At 46.7% G+C, this 20,601-nt stretch overlaps 1 protein-coding gene across 1 annotated transcript in view; it reads left to right on the top strand.

The window, feature by feature from the left end:
* Nucleotides 1-20,601, top strand: part of ehf (ets homologous factor) — a 91,654-nt gene that overhangs the window by 52,781 nt on the left and 18,272 nt on the right. The window contains exon 7 of the mRNA XM_078547851.1: nt 1,158-1,214. Within this exon, the coding sequence (XP_078403977.1) occupies nt 1,158-1,214 (57 nt within the window). The remainder of the gene's footprint in view (nt 1-1,157; nt 1,215-20,601) is intronic.

Below are 20,601 nucleotides of genomic sequence, written 5' to 3' on the forward strand. Positions count from 1 at the left end.
GTCTATACCATTCTCAGCCCCTCAGTTCACGATGGTCAAAAGGTCTTAGGTCGCGACCTAACCCCATTGCACCTTTGCAGCGGCTGCCCCAAGCTTTAGTGTGCCCCTCAGCACGTAGTCCTGGACCTTGGAATATGAAAAGTCTGAAGTTTATCTTCTGTCTTCTCTTTTTCTTGATGATGATGCGCACTTAGTACCTTACAAATCCTTATTTTGTACACTGTTCCAGCTTGGCTCTGTACCATTTTAGATAAAACCCCATTTCTGTCCATCCAATTGGTCAGTCATTACCTAACTGTCCTTCCATGATGGTATCTTGAGCCTGGTTTAGGTTGTTGTAATTGTTATTCAGGGGAATCCAGATTCCTGCTTCCTTACTCTTTATTCATCAACAATGACCACTTAACGAGATTAATATTCACTTGTCCCATTTCACAGCTATTTGACTAGACATGTTTACAGTCATTACTGTTAAAAGGCTAACAGCCTCCTTGAGGTTATCCACATTCTAGCGACTTTTAACAAAGGATCTTTATATGGTCTGAATTTGTCCTTTTCAATGCTATCTAACACGTCATGACATGTAAAAACTAGCCAACATTCAACTGAGCTCTATCCGTCATGCTTTTGTGGTTATGTTACATATAGAAGACCATTTTAACCAATATACTTAAGGATGTGACAACTAAGTCTGAACAGCATTAAAATAAAATAAACTCAGTTCTACAAGGGCTGAGTAGGCTTTGGGGTGCAGTGGTCCCAAACAGATGCCAGTGCGGGGAGGGAGAGGAGACATGAGGAGGCCCAAGGCTTTCTTCCTGATCCCCAAATCACACTTATCCTGGTCCCTGCTGGCCACTCCATTACATCCCACCAGGTTTCTCTGGCAGGTTTGACACATGGTGAGTCTCATCCTGCATCATTATGAAAGTCGCAATGATGTCATCATTAAAATTAGGCCTGGGGCTTGTCTGCAGGAGGAACCTCAAGCTCAAAAGTCAGTGAAGACAGGTGTTACTGGGCAGGAGCCGCCCTAACCCAGTTGGTCAACTCCACATCAATTATTCACAATAATTAGGCAGGAGTTGCTGCATTATCGATTTGAAAAATAATTAAACCCACCCCCAGCAATGACTGTGCTGCTATTGTTCTCCTAGATTCTCAAGATAAGGAAAAGTGCGTCCAGTCTCAGAGATCAAATGGGAAAAAACACAGTAAGTAAATGTCAAAATGAAACCATCCTGAGAGTAGAAACAATCCAATGTCAAGATGTTCAGTTGTTGGACGGGTTCATCGGATGCAGACTGGGCAGGTCTCAATGGAAAGAAGAATGGAAAAGGGTGTTTTCTCCTGGGACAAATTTCAGTGTAGCTCCTTGCAGTGACTTCAGCATTAATACTGGCACCAGGCCACTCGGGGACTGCTGAGCTGGGGAAGTGTGTCAGTGTGGCTGATGTGAGCTCATGAAGAATGTCAGGCTGAGGCCATGAACTGTTCATCAGTGCCACCCCACTTTGGCCAGCCACACTCCTTCCATAACCCTGAGCTCATACCAAACTCAGTTCCTCGTCTCCTAACCTTCACCAAGTCCTGCTCACTGACCTACACTGGCTCCCTGTCTGGCAAGGCCTGGATTTTAAAATTCTAATCCTTACTTTGAAGCTCCCTCCATGACCTTGCCCCTCCCTAAATCCAGAACCTCCTCCAGCTTTACACATGCCAGTATTCAGCCAATTCAGTTGACTCCAAATGATATCAAGAAATGACTGAGTGTACTGGATACAGCCAAGGCCATAGGACCTGACAACATCCCAACTTTAGTACTGAAGACCTGTGTTCCAGAACTTTCCGCGCCCCTAGCCAAGCTGTTTCAGTACAGCTACAACACTGGCACATACCTGACAATGTAGAATTTGTCCAGATATGTCTTTTCCACAAAATGCAGGACAAATTTGTCCCAGAATTGCACGAAGTGCAGTAGTGGGCGTGAAAAATGACATTTTGCCCGCTGGCCGCAATGACAGGTTTTCACATCGTATCATCTGCTTCCTGCCTCATTAATTATGCAGCCACAGGAACACGCTGTCTTGCTGGTGGGTGACCTCTGAAATGCCCACAATGCCGTTACTTCACCGATTCCTCACTCCAGGTGCCATATCTAAACTGAAGCTGCATACACAGATCTGAATGTTTGTAGCCCAGGACAGCTTCAGTGTAGGCATGACCCTGAAAGCCAAGAAGAGTTCAGTGACCTGTCACTGGGATGCCTTTTGGAGGCCGTGATGTCCTCTACCCCTGCTCTGCCCACAGGAGGCCCATCAGTCTCACCATTCCAGCTTCAGAGGCAGTGCATGTGGTGGTCAGTGCCAACGCTGCACAGAAGAGGTTGGCCATCCAGTACAGGAAGAGGATGAATGATCTCATCTGTGTTGCCAGGGTAAGGCAACCATCTCATCATTCTAAACTCACACACTCACAAACCAGTTACACATTCACAGGCATCTCACTCACTGCCAGCTCAAAGGACATCACCATTCATTCTTTCACACACACCCTCACATCTCCATCTGGCCTCATCTCTGGAGACTGCCTCCTCCACCCTCACCACTTGCACAGATCAACACGTGCCCCCCACACACACTCTGGGATACCCCCCTTCCCCAGTACAGCCCTCAACCTGCAGCTTCTTCCCTTGCCTGAGCCCACTTCTCCCCCTTCCCCAGGCAAGACCTAGTCCTGCAGCCTTTGAAAAGCCACCCCCACCTTACGGCTGGTCTGGTGGGTAGAGACCTGCCTGTGAGCCCCCCTAAAAGTGATGTGGTGCTGCCTGCGAAGCCTGGTGACTGAGTGCTGCCCAAAACAAGGTCAGCAAATTAAACCTCAAAGTCCTGAGTGAAGTACAGCTTGCCAGGTGCACATCACTTATGTGCAATTGTGAAACACATCAGCATGTAATCATGCCAGGGTGCCCGGAGGATCAGTGTGAGGGTGGTTGGTGGGGGGTTGTGGGGGGGGTGCGATTCCAGCGAGCAGGGCTTATAATGGGATGCTAAAGTATTGAAATTAGGTTCCTGACGTGCAGCGGAAGAAAACGCGGCCCGCCATTGACAGGCGGAGTGGATGATTGTAAACTGATTTCTGGCCTTCCCGCCATATTGTCTGCTCAATCCGCCATGACACCCGCTGCCAACGAGACTGGACTATTCCACCCTAAGACTCGTAACTACTTAATTTTACATCAGTCTAACAGTACTTAGAGTTCAGACCCATGATGGAACAGGCAACTGGGGTCAAAGATGTCAGGGTAACTGTCTTGACATGCAAGCAAGATGAGCATCCATACCCACGTAGTAGGCAGTTCGCAGTGAATAGTACATTCTTCTTTCTTTGTGACCAATCAAGTTACATGACTCACTGTAGCAGCCTCGTGTGTCCTTGGACTGCTATCTTTATGCCTCAGAGCTTGGGAGGCCCCCTCAGGCCATGTTGACTATGGTCAATCATTGGTGTCTCTTCTCCTTATCTGTGGCCAGTGGACTTGCATTATCTCTGCAAGGATTACAGAAGTTGAAAGTTTGTTGGCAGATACTCTCAAAATCTGTTTTCTTATTAGAGATGCAAATGTCCTGATTGTAACCTTGTCCATTGTCCAGTTCTTATGCTTAATACTTGCCACAGACAATGATGGTTCCTTACTCAAGCAACTGCATTTAGTTTAGTAGGAATAGTTTGAAACCACATCATTTCCATTTTACGGAAGTTGTCCATCAACCCAGCTTTCAGCCTTTCAAGGCATGCTGCATGTTAAACTCAGTCAAGTTACAGCATAGATTTGGTCAAATCTAAGGTATAAGAATCTCCTTACAAAATCCAATCCAGCCAATTACCCACCCCATCAGTCTGCTCTCAATCACCAGCAAAGTAATGAAAGGTGTCATTGACAGTGCCTTCAACTGGTACTCATTCAGGAACAACCTGCTCACTGATGCCCAGTTTGGGTTCCGTCAGGGTCACTCAGCTCCTGACCTTATTACAGCCTTGGTTCGGACATGAACAAAAGAGCTGAACTCCAGAGTTGAGGTGAGAGTGACTGCCTTTGACATCAAGGCAGCATTTGACCGAGTGTGGCATCAAGGAGCCCTAGAGAAACTGATGTCAATGGGATTCATGGGGAAAACTCTCCGCTGGTTGGAGTCATACCTAGGTTGCAGTTGTTGGAGGTCAATCATTTCAGTTCCAGGACATCACTGCAGGACTTCCTCAGGGTAGGATCCTAGGCCCAACCATCTTCAGCTGCTTCATAAATAACTTCCCTTCCATCATAAGGTCAGAAGTGGGGATGTTCGCTGATGGTTGCACAATGTTCAGCACCATTTGTGACTCCTCAGATACTGAAGCAATCCCTGCCTGCACACAGCAAGATCTCGATAACATTCAGGCTTGGGTTCATAAGTAGTAAGTGACACACAAGTGCCAGACAATGACCATCTCCAACAAAAGAGAATCTAACCATCGCTCTTTGACATTCAATGGCATTATCATCACTGAATTCACCACCATCAACAACCTGTAGGTTGCCATTGATCAGAAACTTAACTGGACTAGCCATCTAAATACTGTGGCTACAAAAGCAGGTCAGAGACTAGGAATCCTGCAGTGAGTAGCTCACCACCTGACTCCCCAAAGGCTGTCCACCATCTACCAGGCACAAGTCATGAGTGTGAGGGAATATCTCCATTTTCATGAATGAGTGCAGCTCCAACAACACTCAAGAGGCTGGACACCATTCAGGACAAAGCAGCCCACTTGATTGACATCCCATCCACAATCATTCACTTCCTCCACCACCGACACACTGTGGCACCATATGGATTGCAGCAGAAGGTGCCTCACCATCATCTTCTCAAGAGGTAGATATGTGCAACAAATGTTGGCCTTGCCAGTGACACTCATATCTCATGAAAGAATGAAAAGAACCCCACAAGATCTCTGCACACCTCTAATTCTGGCCCCTTAAGTATCCCGATGTTCATCACTCCATTATTGGCTTCCATGTTTTCAGCTGCCTGGACTCAGAACCTCTTGAAATCCCTCCCTGCATCTCTACCCCTCTCTCCACCTTTTGTAGTGCAGAAACTCTATCTGGGAGGGGTTGAGAATTTGGGGAGGAGAGAGGGGATCCACTCATTTTATGCCCTATTTATGATCTATTCTGTATTCCTCTGGAAGTAAGTGCCAGTGTAAGATGTGGAGTCACAAATGGTGCTGAACATTGTGCATCAGCGAACATCCCTAGCTACATTGCAGCCATGCAAGTGATGAGCTTTGCCCGGATGATGATGTCTGTCCTCAATTACATTGAATTACAACACAGAAATAAACTGTTCAGTCTAATTGGTCTATGCCAGGGTTTATGTTCTGCATGAGCGTCCTCCCATCCTACCTCATTTAATCCATTCTGCATATCCTTAAATTCAGTACATTTAGCCCAATTTATGCTGTCATAAAGCAGGTGTATTTAGAGGAGCAGCTGAAGAAAGGCTGGTGCTTGAATTGTAGCCCTGTGTTTTTTTGTGTTTATATAAAGACCCTCAAGTTACCTTAGATTGATCTCCAACAAAAATTGTGGCTCTATGATTTTGAGGTTGTTAGCTTCATTTCAAAGTTTCTCTCAAGACTGCTTTCAGTTTAGAATTTTTTTAAAAAATTAAATAGAAAATGCTAGAAAAACTCAACAGGTCAGGCAGCATCTGTGGAGAGAGAAACAGAGGGAAGAATTTTTCCCCCGTTGGGGGGGAAGTTCAGGAGCGGGTGTGGGGGCGCGCCGCCATTTTACGTGAGTGGGCCAATTAAGGCCCACCCAGCGTGATGTCCGCCAGGAAGCGCAATTCACTCCCTGTGTGGGCGAGGCGGGGGGGGGGGGGGGGGGGGGTGGGGTGGGGGGGAGTTCTCTGAGCTGGGAGTGCACTCTTTCGTGCATGTGCGCGAAAGAGCGTACTCATCTCCCTGAGGCTAAGTACTGCCTCAGGGAGATTGGTGCCAAATTTAAAAATGGTACATGCATTCAAATAAAATTTCCCTGACATTTCCCCTCATGTGACACTGTCACATGAGTTGGGACATGTCCATCACTTTTAAGTGAACTTTTATTTAATTTTAAAAACCTACATGAAACCTCATCCTGCCCATGGATGAGGTTTCATGCTTTTTCTGAAGCCCGCCAGGGCTCCTGGGCTGCCCTCCAACCTTAAGATTGGATGGGTAGGTCCATTAACTAGTCTAATTAGTTTTTAAATGGCCTCAGTAGGCCGTTGACAGGTCGGCGGGCACACAACTGATTCAGCTGAACCCCCACCGACCTGAAAATTGAAATGATGCGGGGCACCATCGGGAGTTCCACCCGACGTCCTCCCGCATCATTTTACGCGTCGGCGAACGGGCTCCGCCCCCTGCTCGCCGACCTCAATATCCTGCCCAGAGTTAACGTTACAACTCACATTTATTTTTGCTGACCTTGTGAGGTCAGTGAACTTTTCCCCGCATTGGAGAAGGGTCCTAAAGCATTGCCACTCACTCCCTGTGTTAACTCCTTTCACATGTCCCTGTCTGCAGTGTTGATGGGCCTCTTGCCACCCAGTCATCCTCCTGCAATATCCCTCTCCTCAACTCCCATGCCTGATTTCAGTAAGAAGACTATCTATAAGACTGTCTCAGAAGTTTGCTGCTTTTATTTTATTTGTTCTTTTTAGAGTCTTTTCTCCAGTTCGCCTCCTCCTGGTTCTCCCTTGAGAATAGTCCAGCTTTAAACCTCATGGCTGTGCTCTCATACGTACTTCCTACACTCCCATGAACTTCCTGGGTTTGCAAGGGGCAGTGTATCAATTGAAGGTGGGATTCATGCTACTATCCCACCCAATGATATTAAAATTAGCTGAGTCTATGATTGTAGGTTGTGTCACTGATCAAGTGGCAGGAGAACTGCCAGCTCTGGTTGGACCTTATCCCATGGTCTCCAGTCTCCCACATTCTACCTTCTGTAAGAAGAGATTTCCAAAACTCTGCAGCCCATGTCCCAACTCACAGCAAATCCTGTTCACCTCACTCACCTACATTTACTCACACTTAAGTAACACCTTGCCTTTTGCCTCAATATCTCTGTAAACTCCTCCAGACTCACAACCTTCTGAAATAAGAACATAAGAACTAGGAGCAGCAGGACACCGTTCAGCCTTCGAGTCCACTTCGCCATTCAATAAGATCATGGCTGCTCTTCTACTTCAACACCATTTTCCTGCACTATCCCCCTATCCCTCGATGTTTTTAATGTCTAGAAATCTATTGATTCAGTCTTGAACATACTCAGTGACAGCCCTCTGGGGCAGAGAATTCCAAAGATTCACCAGCCTATCAGTGAAGAAATTCCTGCTCACCTCAGTCCTAAATGATCTGTCCCTTATTCTGAGACTGTGTCCCCTGGTTCTAGACGCCCTTAACCAGGGGAAACATCCTTCCTGCATCTACCCTGTCAAGCCCTGTAAGAAATTTATATGTTTGAATGAGATCATCTCTCATTCTTCTAAACTCCAGGGAATAAAGGACCAGTCTAATTAATCTTTCCTCATAAGACAATCCCTCCATCCCAGGAGTTAGTTTGGTGAACCTTTGTTGCACTTCCTCTGGGCAGTATATCTTTCCTTAGCCAAAGAGACCAAAACTGCACACATTGTCCCAGGTTTGCACAAAGTGCGGTGGCGGACGGGAGAAAGGGCATTTTACCCTTACCCATCAGGAAGGGATGTCCGCTGCACTCCTCAGATTGCAAGGCACGAGGGAGGGGTCCGTCTTCCTTCAGTTTGAGGTGTTAGCGCTGGCATGCCAATGCACCGAGGTCAACACTGATAGGATGGTGGCCGCCATGGAGACCTTGGTCCAGGATATCAGTCCTGCACTGCTGCGTGGGCTCAACTCCATTATTGATGCCATAGTTGGCCTCCAACAGTGTCACTGCAAGAGGGGTGCAGGGCAGCTCAATCTCACTCCAGCTTCCCCTTCTCCTCAAGGAGTCAGCCAGGGGCCCTCAGGCACCCATAGGGAGGAGGATCAGCAGGTGCACCCCCCGGGGCCATCCACCCAGGTGACTCTGGGAGTGTCCAGCCCATCTGAATCCCCTCTTCCTGTGATCCCAGCAGCTCCAGCTCCACAGGCCAAGGAGGGTGTCACTGCCACACAGCAGGACCCTGAAAGCAGGACGGGGCCCGTCAGTTCTCAGCCCCCCCCGAGGATGACAATCAAGTTCATGACAGACAGGGTGCAGCAGTCACCAGGCTGCCTCCACCTCTGCTGTGGATGTCGGGGGAGCACCAAGACATAGTGACAGGGTTAGGAAGGTTAAGAAAATGTTGTTTCGCTGCATGGGCATGGTTGTTAATCACTTGTACATAATGTTCACTATTGAAAATAAACTCCCAACAATGTCTCCCTGTCTATGGCTCATTGTTATGATGAGCTGTGTTCATGTCAGTCTGAAGCGAAACCTTGATTCCTGCACAAGATAAAGGCAGGTGTCTCAGTCCAGGGCCTTTTCCTTGTGCTTTGTGCAACCTTCCCAGCACACTGATGGTGCGTCTTCACTGTCACTGGTCACATCAGTCATACCTGCACCTCGATAGGGCTTGTCATTGCTACCAGAATGTCCTAGGCCGGCTGCACAGTTCAGTCATTCTCTCTGTGTGCTCCCAGCACCTTTGAGGTGTGGCTGGCGCCCCCATCCCATCAGCATCTGTGTCCGGTGACTGTCTGGTCCTGAAGGGTTCAGCTCATGAAGGATGCCGTAGGAGCAGGAGAAGTTAAAGTTTCCCCACTGCATCTCCACAGAGATTTGTTTACAGAGTGCAAGCAAGCTTCCATCAGCCAGATAGTAGTCAAACATTCACAGATGCAATGTGAGGACCTATGGTGTCTCCTCACTGCACGTCATCATCAACCTCCATGAATCCAACAGCTATAAGGGCCTCTCGAATACGCCTGCCTCGTCTGGACAATATGAGGCCCTCACTATTGTCATCCTCGCCTTCGAGGACCACCTCACCCTCATCCCTGTCAACGTCCCCCCCATTGGAGAAGACATGCAGCTCCTCCATCTCCTCCTCAGCCAGCTCCTTTCCCCATTGCAGTGCCAGGTTGTAAAGAGCGCACCACACGATGACGATGCGTGACACCCACTGCGGACTGTATTGCAGGGCTCCACCAGACCAGTCCAGGCACCGAAACCTCACCTTCAATATTCCACTGGTTTCCTCCACTGAAGTGTGAGCTGCTGCATGAGCCTCATTACAGTGCCGCTCTGCTGCAGTCTGAGGCTGCCACACGGGTGTCATCAGCCACCGCCTCTGCAGGTAGCCCTTGTCCCCGAGGAGCTATCCCTGCAGCCTCTGTGGACCCTGGATGATGTCAGGGATCAGACACCTGAGAATGTAGGAGTTGTGCACGCTCCCTGGAAACCGTGTGCATACCTGCAGGACACATTTGCTGTGAACATTCAGTGAGCGGAAGCCCTTGCGGGTTGACGTAGTTGACCGTTTGTTGCCACAGAGCTCTAAACGCCGCGTGAGTGCAGTCGATGGCACTCTACACCTGTGGAAAATCTAAGATCTGCGCAAATCCCAGCACTTTTGCTTCCTGGCTTTCCTGATCCTGGGTGGAATGCACAAAGTTCTGTGCCTTAGCAAAGATGGTGCCCGTGACCTCCTGGCTGCACTTGTGTGTGGAAGCTTGCGAGATCCCGCAGAGGTCGCCTGTGGACCCCTGGAAGGAGCCACTGGCATAAAAATTGAGCGCCACGGTCACTTTCATGGCCACTAGCAGTGGATGCCCTCCATGTCCCCATGGCACTAAACCCTGCAGCAGCTGGCAGATGTGACTAACTAGTTCCCTAGGCATGTGCAGTCTTCAGCGACACTGGTTCTCGGTCATCTACAGGAGTCAAAGGTGGCATCTATAGACCCTGGGTCTAGCTAGGTGCTGACCAGCAACAGCTCGCTGTGGCTCTTCGGTGGCATATGCAGAGGCCATAGCCACCCCTTCTTCCAGGGGATGCTGCTCCACCCTCTGCCCAGCCAGGCGCCTCCGTCACTCTCTTCTCCTGTGTCTCAGCTGCCTGTTAGCCATGGGGCATACAGCTAGGTCCAGCAGGCTCCATGTTCCTGAGTTAACGTTTCGAGCCTTCATGGCCCTTCAGCAGAACTGGCAGTTCTGCCGAAGGGCCATGAAGGCTCGAAACGTTAACTGATTTCTTCTCCGCCGATGCTGCCAGACTTGCTGAGTTTTTCCAGGTAATTCTGTTTTTGTTTTGGATTTCCAGCATCCGCAGTAGCTTTTAGCTTTTTGTTTTTATCCATGTTCCTGATGTACTCCTCCTGCACGATGAAAGAGAGAGACGTGTGGTTTTGCATGAGTGTGCCAAGAACCTCTCTTGGTTAAGTCTGAAGGCCCCTTAATGCATCCTGGAGAGTGCTGGCCACCACTTGGATGACCAGAGTTTAGTGCGCTGCATGGCTGCCCAAAACTTCACCCACCTCTGCCCTCCACCTGACCGATTGGCGGCAGCTTTGCCCACTGGACTGCATGCTGTGCTCTCAGCTCAGGCACAGGCATTCTCCTAACCCACACTGCAAGGCTGCACTGTTAGCTTGAATCATGGGGGAGACTGGTCCAAACCGGGATGATGACATTGTGAGGGGCTGTGAGCACCTCCACCAGTGACTGCTCCACGTCCAGCTTTAGCAAGGAGATTGTACAACATGCCCAGTCATTCCAATTGCCCTGCTATCCCCTAAACCCCTCATTCATTTGCAGTCTGCACCCAAGGGTGAAAGGTTTTGGAGAATTTGGCAGCACTTTCATGCCTTTGCATTGCTTGATTGGGCAGAAAAGCTCCAAGCCCAACTCCAAGCATGGCAATGTAGCAGCACCTGAATTGTCTCAGCTGTGGAAGAATGCTCACTTCATACAAGGTTTCCCTAATGTGTGGCCTCTTCCCTCCCATCCCCCAGCATGTGCTTGTGCACTACGATCAGATCATGCTGTCTTGCCCATCCCCCCAGCTCCAACCACAGTGCAGCCCTTGGATTGGCATCGCACCGTCAGCCAGCCGGGAAAAAGTGACTTACCTGTGCCCTCATCTAAATACGCACGCCTCTTACTTGAAGCTGAAGGGGCGACCTTTGCGAGCGCTGCGTAACGTTACTGTGCATCACCTCCGAGTTCCCCTCGAAGTTCAGCTCGCCAGGTGCACGCCGTTTACATGCTGTTTTGAAACATGTCGGCATAATCCCGGATGATCCAGTGTGGGGGGCGGGTGATTCTGACGGGCAGGCAAGATGATGAGATGCAAATACATTGAAATTAGGTTCCTGATGTACGTAGGTGGGAAAGGCGACCTGCCATGGATGGGTGGAGCAGATGATCGCAAACTGGTTTCGCAACGGCATGAAACCGATTTTTGGCCTTCCTGCCATATTGTCTGCTCATGCCCGCCATGATGCCGGATGCTAACAGTGGTGGAAAATTCCAGCCAATACTCCAGGTGAGGTCTCACCCAGGCTCTATATAATTGCATCTTTACTCCCATACTCAAATCCTCTGCAATAAAGGCCAAAATACTGTTTGCCTTCTTAATTGCTTCTTGTACCTGCGTGTTAGCTTCTAGTGACTCATGAACAAAGTCCTTCTGAAATTCAACACTTCCCAGCCTCTCACCATTTCAGAAATACTCTGTACCTCTGCTCTTCCTACCAAAGTGAATGACCTCACATTCCTCCACATTGTATTTCATCTGCCAATTTTTTGCCCACTTGCTTAGCCTCTACAAATCCCCTTGAAGTGTCTTTGCATCCTCCTCATAACTCGCACTTCCACCTAGTTTTGCGTCATCAGCAAATTTGGAAATATTACATTTAATCCCCACATCCAAATCATTGATCTGGATTGTGAATAGTTGGGACTCAAGCACTGAATCTTGCACCCCACAAGTACCCCACAAGTCACAGCCTGCCAACTTGAAAATGAAACATTTATTTCTACTCTCTGTTTCCTGTTTGTTAACCAGTTCTCAATCCATGGCCAAAATATTCCCCCCAATCATATGTGCTCTAATTTTGTTTCCTAACCTCTTGTGTGGGACCTTATCAAAAGCTTTCGGAAAATTTAATATACCACATCCATCCCTTCCTCCTTATCTATTCTGCTAGTTACACCCTCAAAAATTCTGACAGGTTTGTTAAACATGATTTCCATTTTATAAATCCATGTTGATTCTGCCCAATCCTAAATGCCCTGTTTAATCTGTGCTTCTCCAATTCTGGCTTCTTGAGGATCCCTGATTTTAATCACTCCACCATTGATGGTATTGCCTTCAGCTGCCAAGGCCTCTAACTCTGGAATTCCCTCTCTAAACCTCTCATTCATCCTTTAAGACACTCCTTAAAACCTAGCTCATTGATCAAGCTTTTGGTCATCTGCCCTAATATCTCCTTATGTGGCTCAGTGTAGAATTTTATCTTAAAACACGCCTCTGAAGTGCCTTGGGTTGTTTTACTATGATGAAGATACAAGTTGCTGTTTTTGTTCTCTCTAACCCCGCCCTGCCATGCTCTGTCATCGGTCACATGATATTTCATTCAGTCAACAATGGTGGCTGTAAGACCCACAATGCCATGTGCTCTGGAAACTATTGTATAATGTTCCCATAGTATGCATGCCACACTGCATCCTGGGTATGTTGGGACCCTAATGTTTATTCTGTGTCTGGCTAGAGCAAAACAAGAGAAAAAGGTGTCCCTCATTTTTGTTCCCTGATTGTTTTCAGGAGTGTCTGGGTAATTAATCTTTAGCTCCGGGAGGGCAATCCAAGAGGGTTAGCAATCCTCGGGATCTCATTGTCACATCGCGCTTCTGGTGGCAACTCGCCTGACTCAGAATTTCAAGTCCTCAGTGTCTGCCCCACACAGCATCTATTCAGTGTTGAACCAGTTCCGCTGAGGATGCTAAATATATATCTCCAATTAAAGAGTGCCCTATGTCAAGCTTCAGGGAGCACTGGCAGATCAGATTCCACCTTAAATGGCTTAATATTATTATACTAAAAACAGAAAATGCTGGAAAAACTCAGCAGCTCTGGCAGCATCTGTGGAGAGAGAAAAACAAAAGTTAATGGTCTGAGTCCAATATGACTTCTTCAGAACAAGAGAGAGGTAGAAAGGTGGTGGGGCTTTAGGCTGTTGAGAAAGGGGGGAGGGGCAGGTGGAGCAGAATAGAAGGTTCGGGATAGGTTGGAGGGCAGAAGAGATTAAATGACAAAAATGTCGTGGAACACAAGACAAAGGGAGTTGTAATGATAGTATTAAAGACTATCTTTAGTCTTTGATCCAAAATGGGTGTTAATGGCAGAATAAAGAGCAGCACTGTCTGAAAGCAAAACATGAGAACAGGATACAGAATCTAGGGGGGAAAAATTCATGTTCTGAAGTTACTGAACTCATTGTTGAGTCCAGAAGCCTGCAAAGTGCCTAATAGGAAGTCGAGGCTCTGTTCCTCCAGCTTGCATTGGGCCTCACTGGAACATGATAGCAGACAGCCGAAGACAGAAATTTGAGCATGAGATTAAGCTGGTGAGTTGAAATGGCAAGCGACCAGGAGGCTGGAGTCATGCTTGCAGACTGAATGAAGGTATTCCACAAAGCAGTCATCTAGTCTGCATTTAGTTTCCCCAATGCAGAGGAGACAGTATTGTGAGCAGCAAATGTATTATACTAAATTGAAAGAAGTACAAGTGAATCGCAGCTTCATCTGGAAGGAGTGTTTGGGGCCTTGGACAGGGAGGAGGGAGGAGGTAAAGGGGCAGGTATTACACCTCCTGCAATTGCATGGGAAGGTGCCTTGGGAAGGGGGTTGGGGTGATGGAGGAGTGGACCAGGGCATCACGGAGGGAACGGTCCTTATGGAATGCTCACAGAGGGGTGAGGGGAAGATGTGTTTGGTGGTGGCATCATGCTGGAGTTGGCGGAAATGGTGGAGGATAATCCTTTGAATATGAAGGTTGGAGGTGGAAAGTGAGGACCAGGAGGACCCTATCATGGTTCTGGGAGGGGAAGGGGAAGGGATGAGGGCAGGAGGGTGGGAAATGGGTCAGACATGGTTGAGGGTTCTATCAATTGCTGTTGGGGGGAAAATCCTCGGCTGAGAAAGAAGGAAGACATGTCAGAAGTGCCATTTTGGAAAGTAGCATCATTAGAACAGATACAACGGAGATGGAGAAACTGGGACGATGGAATGGAGTCCTTACAGGAAGTAGGATGTGAGGCTCCATATTTTTCCAGTGTTTATAAAGCCCCTATTCATTCTGAAGCTTCCCTGTGCTTTGCACAATGGCCCAGATTTTACAGTCAGTGGTGAAGTGCAGGTGTATGTCACCGGCTGTGTTTTAAAATACATTTTCAGCTTTTTCACTGGCTACAGCAGGAACTTGCTCTCCCAGCTGCAGTGTGGATCCATCAGTGAGATATGTGGGGAGGCCAAGTGATGTGGCGCAGTTCCAGTGTAGCCACGCCTCCTTTGACATGATGAACTGAAGACATGCCCTTTGAGGTTTGCCTTCAGCTCAATGACAAGTGTTTTTAAGTGTTTTTAATCATCTTTAATGTTTTCTTTATTAACATTTAATTCTAGCTCCCCCATGGCAACTGTGGCTCTGCTATGCTTCCCCGTCATCCCTGGCTCTGCTCCCCCAGCACTCCGTCACCTCGGTCCTTCTCCAACATCAGCTGGACTTGGAGCCGGAGAGGCTGGGGGTGCTAGGGTGGGGCTAGTGAGCAGAGCTGGGGGGTGGTGGGGGGAACAGGGTGCCAATGGAGCTGGGGTGAGCAAAGCCAGTGTGCCGAGGTTGGGATGGGGTTGTGAACAGTGCCCAGGATGGGCAGAGAAGGGTGAGCTGAGCAGGAGGTGCCGTGGGGCACGGAGGGTTAGTGAACAGAGCAGAGGTGCCAGGGTGTCAGGCAGGGGGCGCTGGGCTGCCGGAGTAGTAATTCACCAAGGCTCTAGTGACAAACCCGTGACCCCTACCACCTAAAAGGACAAGGGCAGCGGATAGATGGAAACACCACCACCTGCAAGTTCCCCTCCGAACTACTCACCATCCTGACTTGGAAATATATCACCGTTCCTTCACTGTCGCTGGGTCAAATCCTGGAACTCCCTCCCTAACAGCACTATGGGTGTACCTACACCACATGGATTGCAGCGGTTCAAGAAGGCAGCTCATCACCATCTTCTCAAGGGCAATTAGGGATGGGCAATAAAAATACTGGCCTAGCCAGTGAGGCCCACATCCCATGAATGAATGAAAAAAATACCCCTAAATAAATCAGTGTAAACAACTGGTTAAGTACTGGGCAGTCAGCTCAAGTTTACATGCCGGCAGGTCCAACTGGGGCCATCAGCATTCACCCCCTGGAGCCTCTCCTGGTGAATCGCAATGTCCAGGCCCTGGTGTAAGTCAGCTCCCAAAAGTTGAGGTTCCATTGGGGAGTTCAATAGAGGTGAACGTCTCAGAGTTTGCCACTATTGGGACCACAGGATTCAGACCATTGAATTACTTTTAAGGTGCGGTGAGAATGTTTTGTGCGCATAAGTTACACCTGCTAATAGAATTGGCATCAAAATCCTCGATGTTTGTCTATTTAAGTAGAGCAGGTTGTGTGATGTATTGGTCATCCATTTTCAAGGTGCTAGACTGTTGAATTAGAGCCTGAAACCAGTGAAACCAGTTAAACAAGGTAATACCTGGCCCAAGAATGCTAAGAATGAATTTGAGAGACAGGGAGGAGAAGAAGGAACAAAAACAAAAATACCTGGAAAAACTCAGCAGGACTGACAGCATCTGCGGAGAGGAACACAGTTGACGTTTCGAGTCCGTATAACTCTTCATCAGAACTAAGGAAATGGAGAAATGAGGTCAAGTATAAGCTGGTAGAGGTGGGTGGGACAGGTAGAGCTGGATAGGGGGCCAGTGATAGGTGGAGGCAAAGAAGAGATGTCATAGACAAATGGACAAAGGGGTGTTGACGGTGGTGATATTATCTAAGGAGTGTGCTAATGGGGACATTAAGGGTAGCAAGCAGGACAAACAAGTGGCAGATGGCCCTAGTGGAGGTGGGGTGGAGGGAAGGGATCGAAATGGGCTAAAAGGTGGAGATAAAACAATAGATCGAAATAAATTTTAAAATAGGTGGGAAAAGAAAGATATATTTTTAGAAAATTATAAATTATTGGAAAAAGGGTGATCGGAAAGGGGGTGGGGAGGGAGGAAAGAGTTCATGATCTGAACTTGTGGAACTCAATATTAAGTCTGGAAGGCTGTAAAGTGCCTAGTCGGAAGATGAAGGACATTAGAAGAAGGATATTGAGTACTGTGACATGACATAATTGGGAAATTTTCATGTTACCGAGTGAGTTACACAGAGAAAAGCTATAGATACTGGAAAGAACAGATATGATTTTAACAAAGCAAGTATCACCAATTCCTTCATTTTGAACTTCAAGTTGGGTTTTTGAGAAAGGACTTGCATTTAGGGCACTAAACAACCTCAGTAAGTCCGAAAGCACTAATTAAGTACTTTTGAAGTGTAATCATTGTGTAATATAGGAAATGTGGCAGCCAATTTGAACACAGCAAGCTCTCGTGGGCAGTAATGTGATAATAGCCAGAAAATCTTTTTAGTGACATTGGTGGAGGAGAAATATGGGCCAGGTCACGGAGGAAATCTCCCCTACTCTAATGTCATGGGATCTTGTAGGTTCACTTGCACTTATCTGGTCATTTTTACATTGCAATTCATGAGAGCGCAAGGTTGAGGGAGAGGAGGTGGTGCCTCGTTCTAGTGGTACATCTGAAAATCAACACCTTCTATGTGTAAGTCTGGATTTTCTCAAGTGTCTATAGTGGGACTTGAACCCACAACCTTTATTATTGTTTTGAAACCCGTTCATTACAGCTAGTGTGTACCCTGTAATAAACCAAATTAATGTGCGCTAAAATTTGTAACCATTCACAATGGCTAGGCAGGTATGTTGTTTCATTGGTCACACTGCTAAAGTTCCTGATTATATTTTTGATTAGCACCCAGGCTAATGATTATAGTTTGATGCTTCACAGGGAAGCTGCAACTGTCCTATGAACTAAATAAAAAATGATTTCAATAATCATTTTGCATTGACACATATGTTCAATTGTGCCCTCCTCCTATCACCCCCCCCACCCCCATTTTGAACTCAAAGCACAACATGCAGCTCTCCACTTCAATTCATTCTTTTCTACAATCTCAATAATGAAGAAGCCTCACCTCCCTTAATCTTTCCATCCTCCTATAATTTACAGGCCTTTAAAGCCCAAGCTAATCAATACTACTCCCCAGTTCCCGAAGCCAGATGAAGTGCTTCTGAATTACCCTCCCATAAACCCATTCATACTGAAGGTGATTTACATTGTCCCACTGTTCCCCTGTGCAGGGATTGACCTTGGGAGGGGTTTGTGCAAAGAAGTGGGAAAGGAAATGTTGCAGCCCAAGATTTTTGTACAGCTGAGCATAACAGCTAGAAGATTAGAGTGCAAGGGAATAGAAATAACGCTACAACAACACAAAGCCCTGGTGGGACCATACCTGGAGGAATCTGCTCACTTCTGGTTAGAGCCCCTCCTTTGTTACGAGGCTATGTCCCTTTATTTTTGAAAATATGATTTTTCAACGTTCAATGGACTGGAAATGTTGCAATTTGAACTGAAACAGAGCAAACTGCTTAAAATTGCAAGACCACAATCCAAGGCGAAAGTGAGAAACCAACCGAGAAGAGAGAGACATTTCCTATAATCAAGACACTGATCAAAGCTCGTAACTAAGGAAGAGACATTAAAATGCAGAGTACTGGTGTTATGACTGGGATGGGAGGAATGAGCGAATTATCAAGCCCCACTACTCAGCAGGCCGTACCATTAATTTAAATGTTGAATTTTCGCACCAAAATGGCCAATTGTGTACCTATACCTCTCATACCCAGAAGAGGCTCTGACCAGGTTTCTTTCAAAAAACTCAGAATGATTAATTTATCTGAAAACAAAACCTCTTTTAACAAGTTGCAAGTACTGGTTAACACACAATTGTGATCAGGAAGTATAACTTCTATCTCCTCCTAAAGAATGAGCATGATAGCTTCAGAATGCGTGCCAGACGTCATCTCCTGCAATTTCACGCGTAAAATTCTGGCCTTTGTGTTTTTGGCTCCTTATTGCTCACAGCTTGAATAGTTAAATATATTCTGATTTGGAAAAGGCATATCCTCATAACAAAGGTATTTAAACCTTTGTTGTGACCAACCGAGGAGGGTGAATAGAGGGGAGCAGTTCACCACTTCTCACCTGGTCGTAACAAAATTGGGAGCTTGTGTCCGGGATTGTTCCCAAGACTGACAGAAGAATTGCACTTCGATAAGTAAATTGTTCTTTCCAAAGCAATTTTAAAACTGCAAAAGGTTTTCTTGGATCTGTAATACTAAAGTATTAAAATGCCCAAATTTGATGTCAATGCTTTCCTAGAACAAGATGAGAGAACCGAAGAGAAGTTAAAGGCATTGTCCTTAAAATAATTAAAACATATAGCTCAGCACTTGGAAATGGATTTCCACCCGAAAACCAGGAAAATAGAAATTTTAAAACAACTAGGGGTGGAAATTGAGAATACTAAAACCAATAAATTAGTGGCAGAGAAATTAAGATTGGAGCAGCAGAAATTGGAACTGGAATTTGAGGAAAGGGAAGAAGAGAAAGAGAGAGGCAGGAATGGAAGGTGGAGAGAGAATTCCAGGAAAGAGTAAAGGAAAGGGAGTTTAAATTAAAACAAAAATAGCTGGAAAAACTCAGCAGGTCTGACAGCATCTGCGGAGACGGATACAGTTGATGTTTCGAGTCCGTATGACTCTTCATCAGAACTAAAGAAATAGAGAAATGAGGTGAAATATAAGCTGGTAGCGGGGGGTGGGACAGGTAGAGCTGGATAGAGGGCCAGTGATAGGTGGAGGCAAAGAAGAGATTGCCAAAGACGTCATAGACAAAAGGACAAAGGGGTGTTGACGGTGGTGATATTATCTAAGGAATGTGCTAATGGGGACATTAAGGGTAGCAAGCAGGACAAGCAAGTGGCAGATGGCCCTAGTAGGGGTGGGGTGGTGGGAAAGGGATCGAAATGGGCTAAAAGGTGGAGATAAAACAATAGATCAAAATAAATTTTAAAATAGGTGGGAAAAGAAAAATATTTTTTTTAAATTATAAATTATTGGAAAAGGGGGGATCGGAAAGAGAGTGGGGATGGAGGACATGATCTGAAATTATTGAACTCAATATTAAGTCTGGAAGGCTGTAAAGTGCCTAGTCGGAAGATGAGGTGCTGTTCCTCCTCCATCCCCACCCCCTTTCCGATCCCCCTTTTTCCAATAATTTATAATTTAAAAAAAATATATCTTTCTTTTCCCATCTATTTTAAAATTTATTTTTATCTATTGTTTTATCTCCACCTTTTAGCCCATTTCAATCCCTTCCCTCCACCCCATCCCCACTAGGGCCATCTGCCACTAGCTTGTCCTGCTTGCTACCCTTAATGTCCCCATTAGCACATCCCTTAGATAATATCACCACCGTCAACACCCCTTTGTCCTTTTGTCTATGACATCTTTGGCAATCTTTTCTTTGCCTCCACCTATCACTGGCCCCCTATCCATCTCTACCTGTTCCACCCCCCTCTGCCAGCTTATATTTCACCGCATTTCTCTATTTTTCCTTAGTTCTGATGAAGAGTCACATGGACTCGAAACGTTAACAGTGTTCCTCTCCGCAGATGCTGTCAGAACTGCTGAGTTTTTCCAGCTATTTTTGTTTTGGATTTCCAGCATCCGCAGTATTTTGCTTTTATCTTAGAGTTTAAATTAAAACAGCCAAGCTGAGAACAAAGGATCCCACTGTGCCCATTGAAGACACCCCTGGTGAGTAAACCACACCTAGCTCAGGTTTAAAGGCTGAGGTATTCAAATTTGCCCATTTAATCCCTAAATTTGATTAAGAAGAGGTGGACGCCTTCTTCATCTCTTTCGAAAGGTTAGCATAGCATTTAAAGTGGGCAGCACAACACTGGTCCCCGCTGTTGCAGTGCAGGCTAACAGGAAGAGCTCATGAAGTTTACTCCCTCTTACCCGAGGAAAGTGCAACAAGCTATGAGGCAGCAAAAAGGACTATTTTAAGTGCATACTAGCTAATGCCAGAGGCATACTGCCAGAAATTTTGAACCCGCAGAAAACGATCTGATCAGACGTACTTGGAATTTGAATGGCTTAATCTGCTCGCTTTTTACCAATGGGTACCGGCGCTTAAAATTGAAGCCACCTGTGAAAACCTTTGTGAAATAATTCTCCTCGAGAAGTTCACAACCTCCATACCCTTCCTGATAAGAACTCACATAGAGAAACAGAGAGTAACAGGGGCCAGCCAGGCAGCAACCTTGGCTG

The sequence above is a fragment of the Cetorhinus maximus genome, chromosome 9, assembly GCF_964194155.1.
Source record: "Cetorhinus maximus chromosome 9, sCetMax3.hap1.1, whole genome shotgun sequence".
Lineage (NCBI taxonomy): Eukaryota > Metazoa > Chordata > Chondrichthyes > Lamniformes > Cetorhinidae > Cetorhinus > Cetorhinus maximus.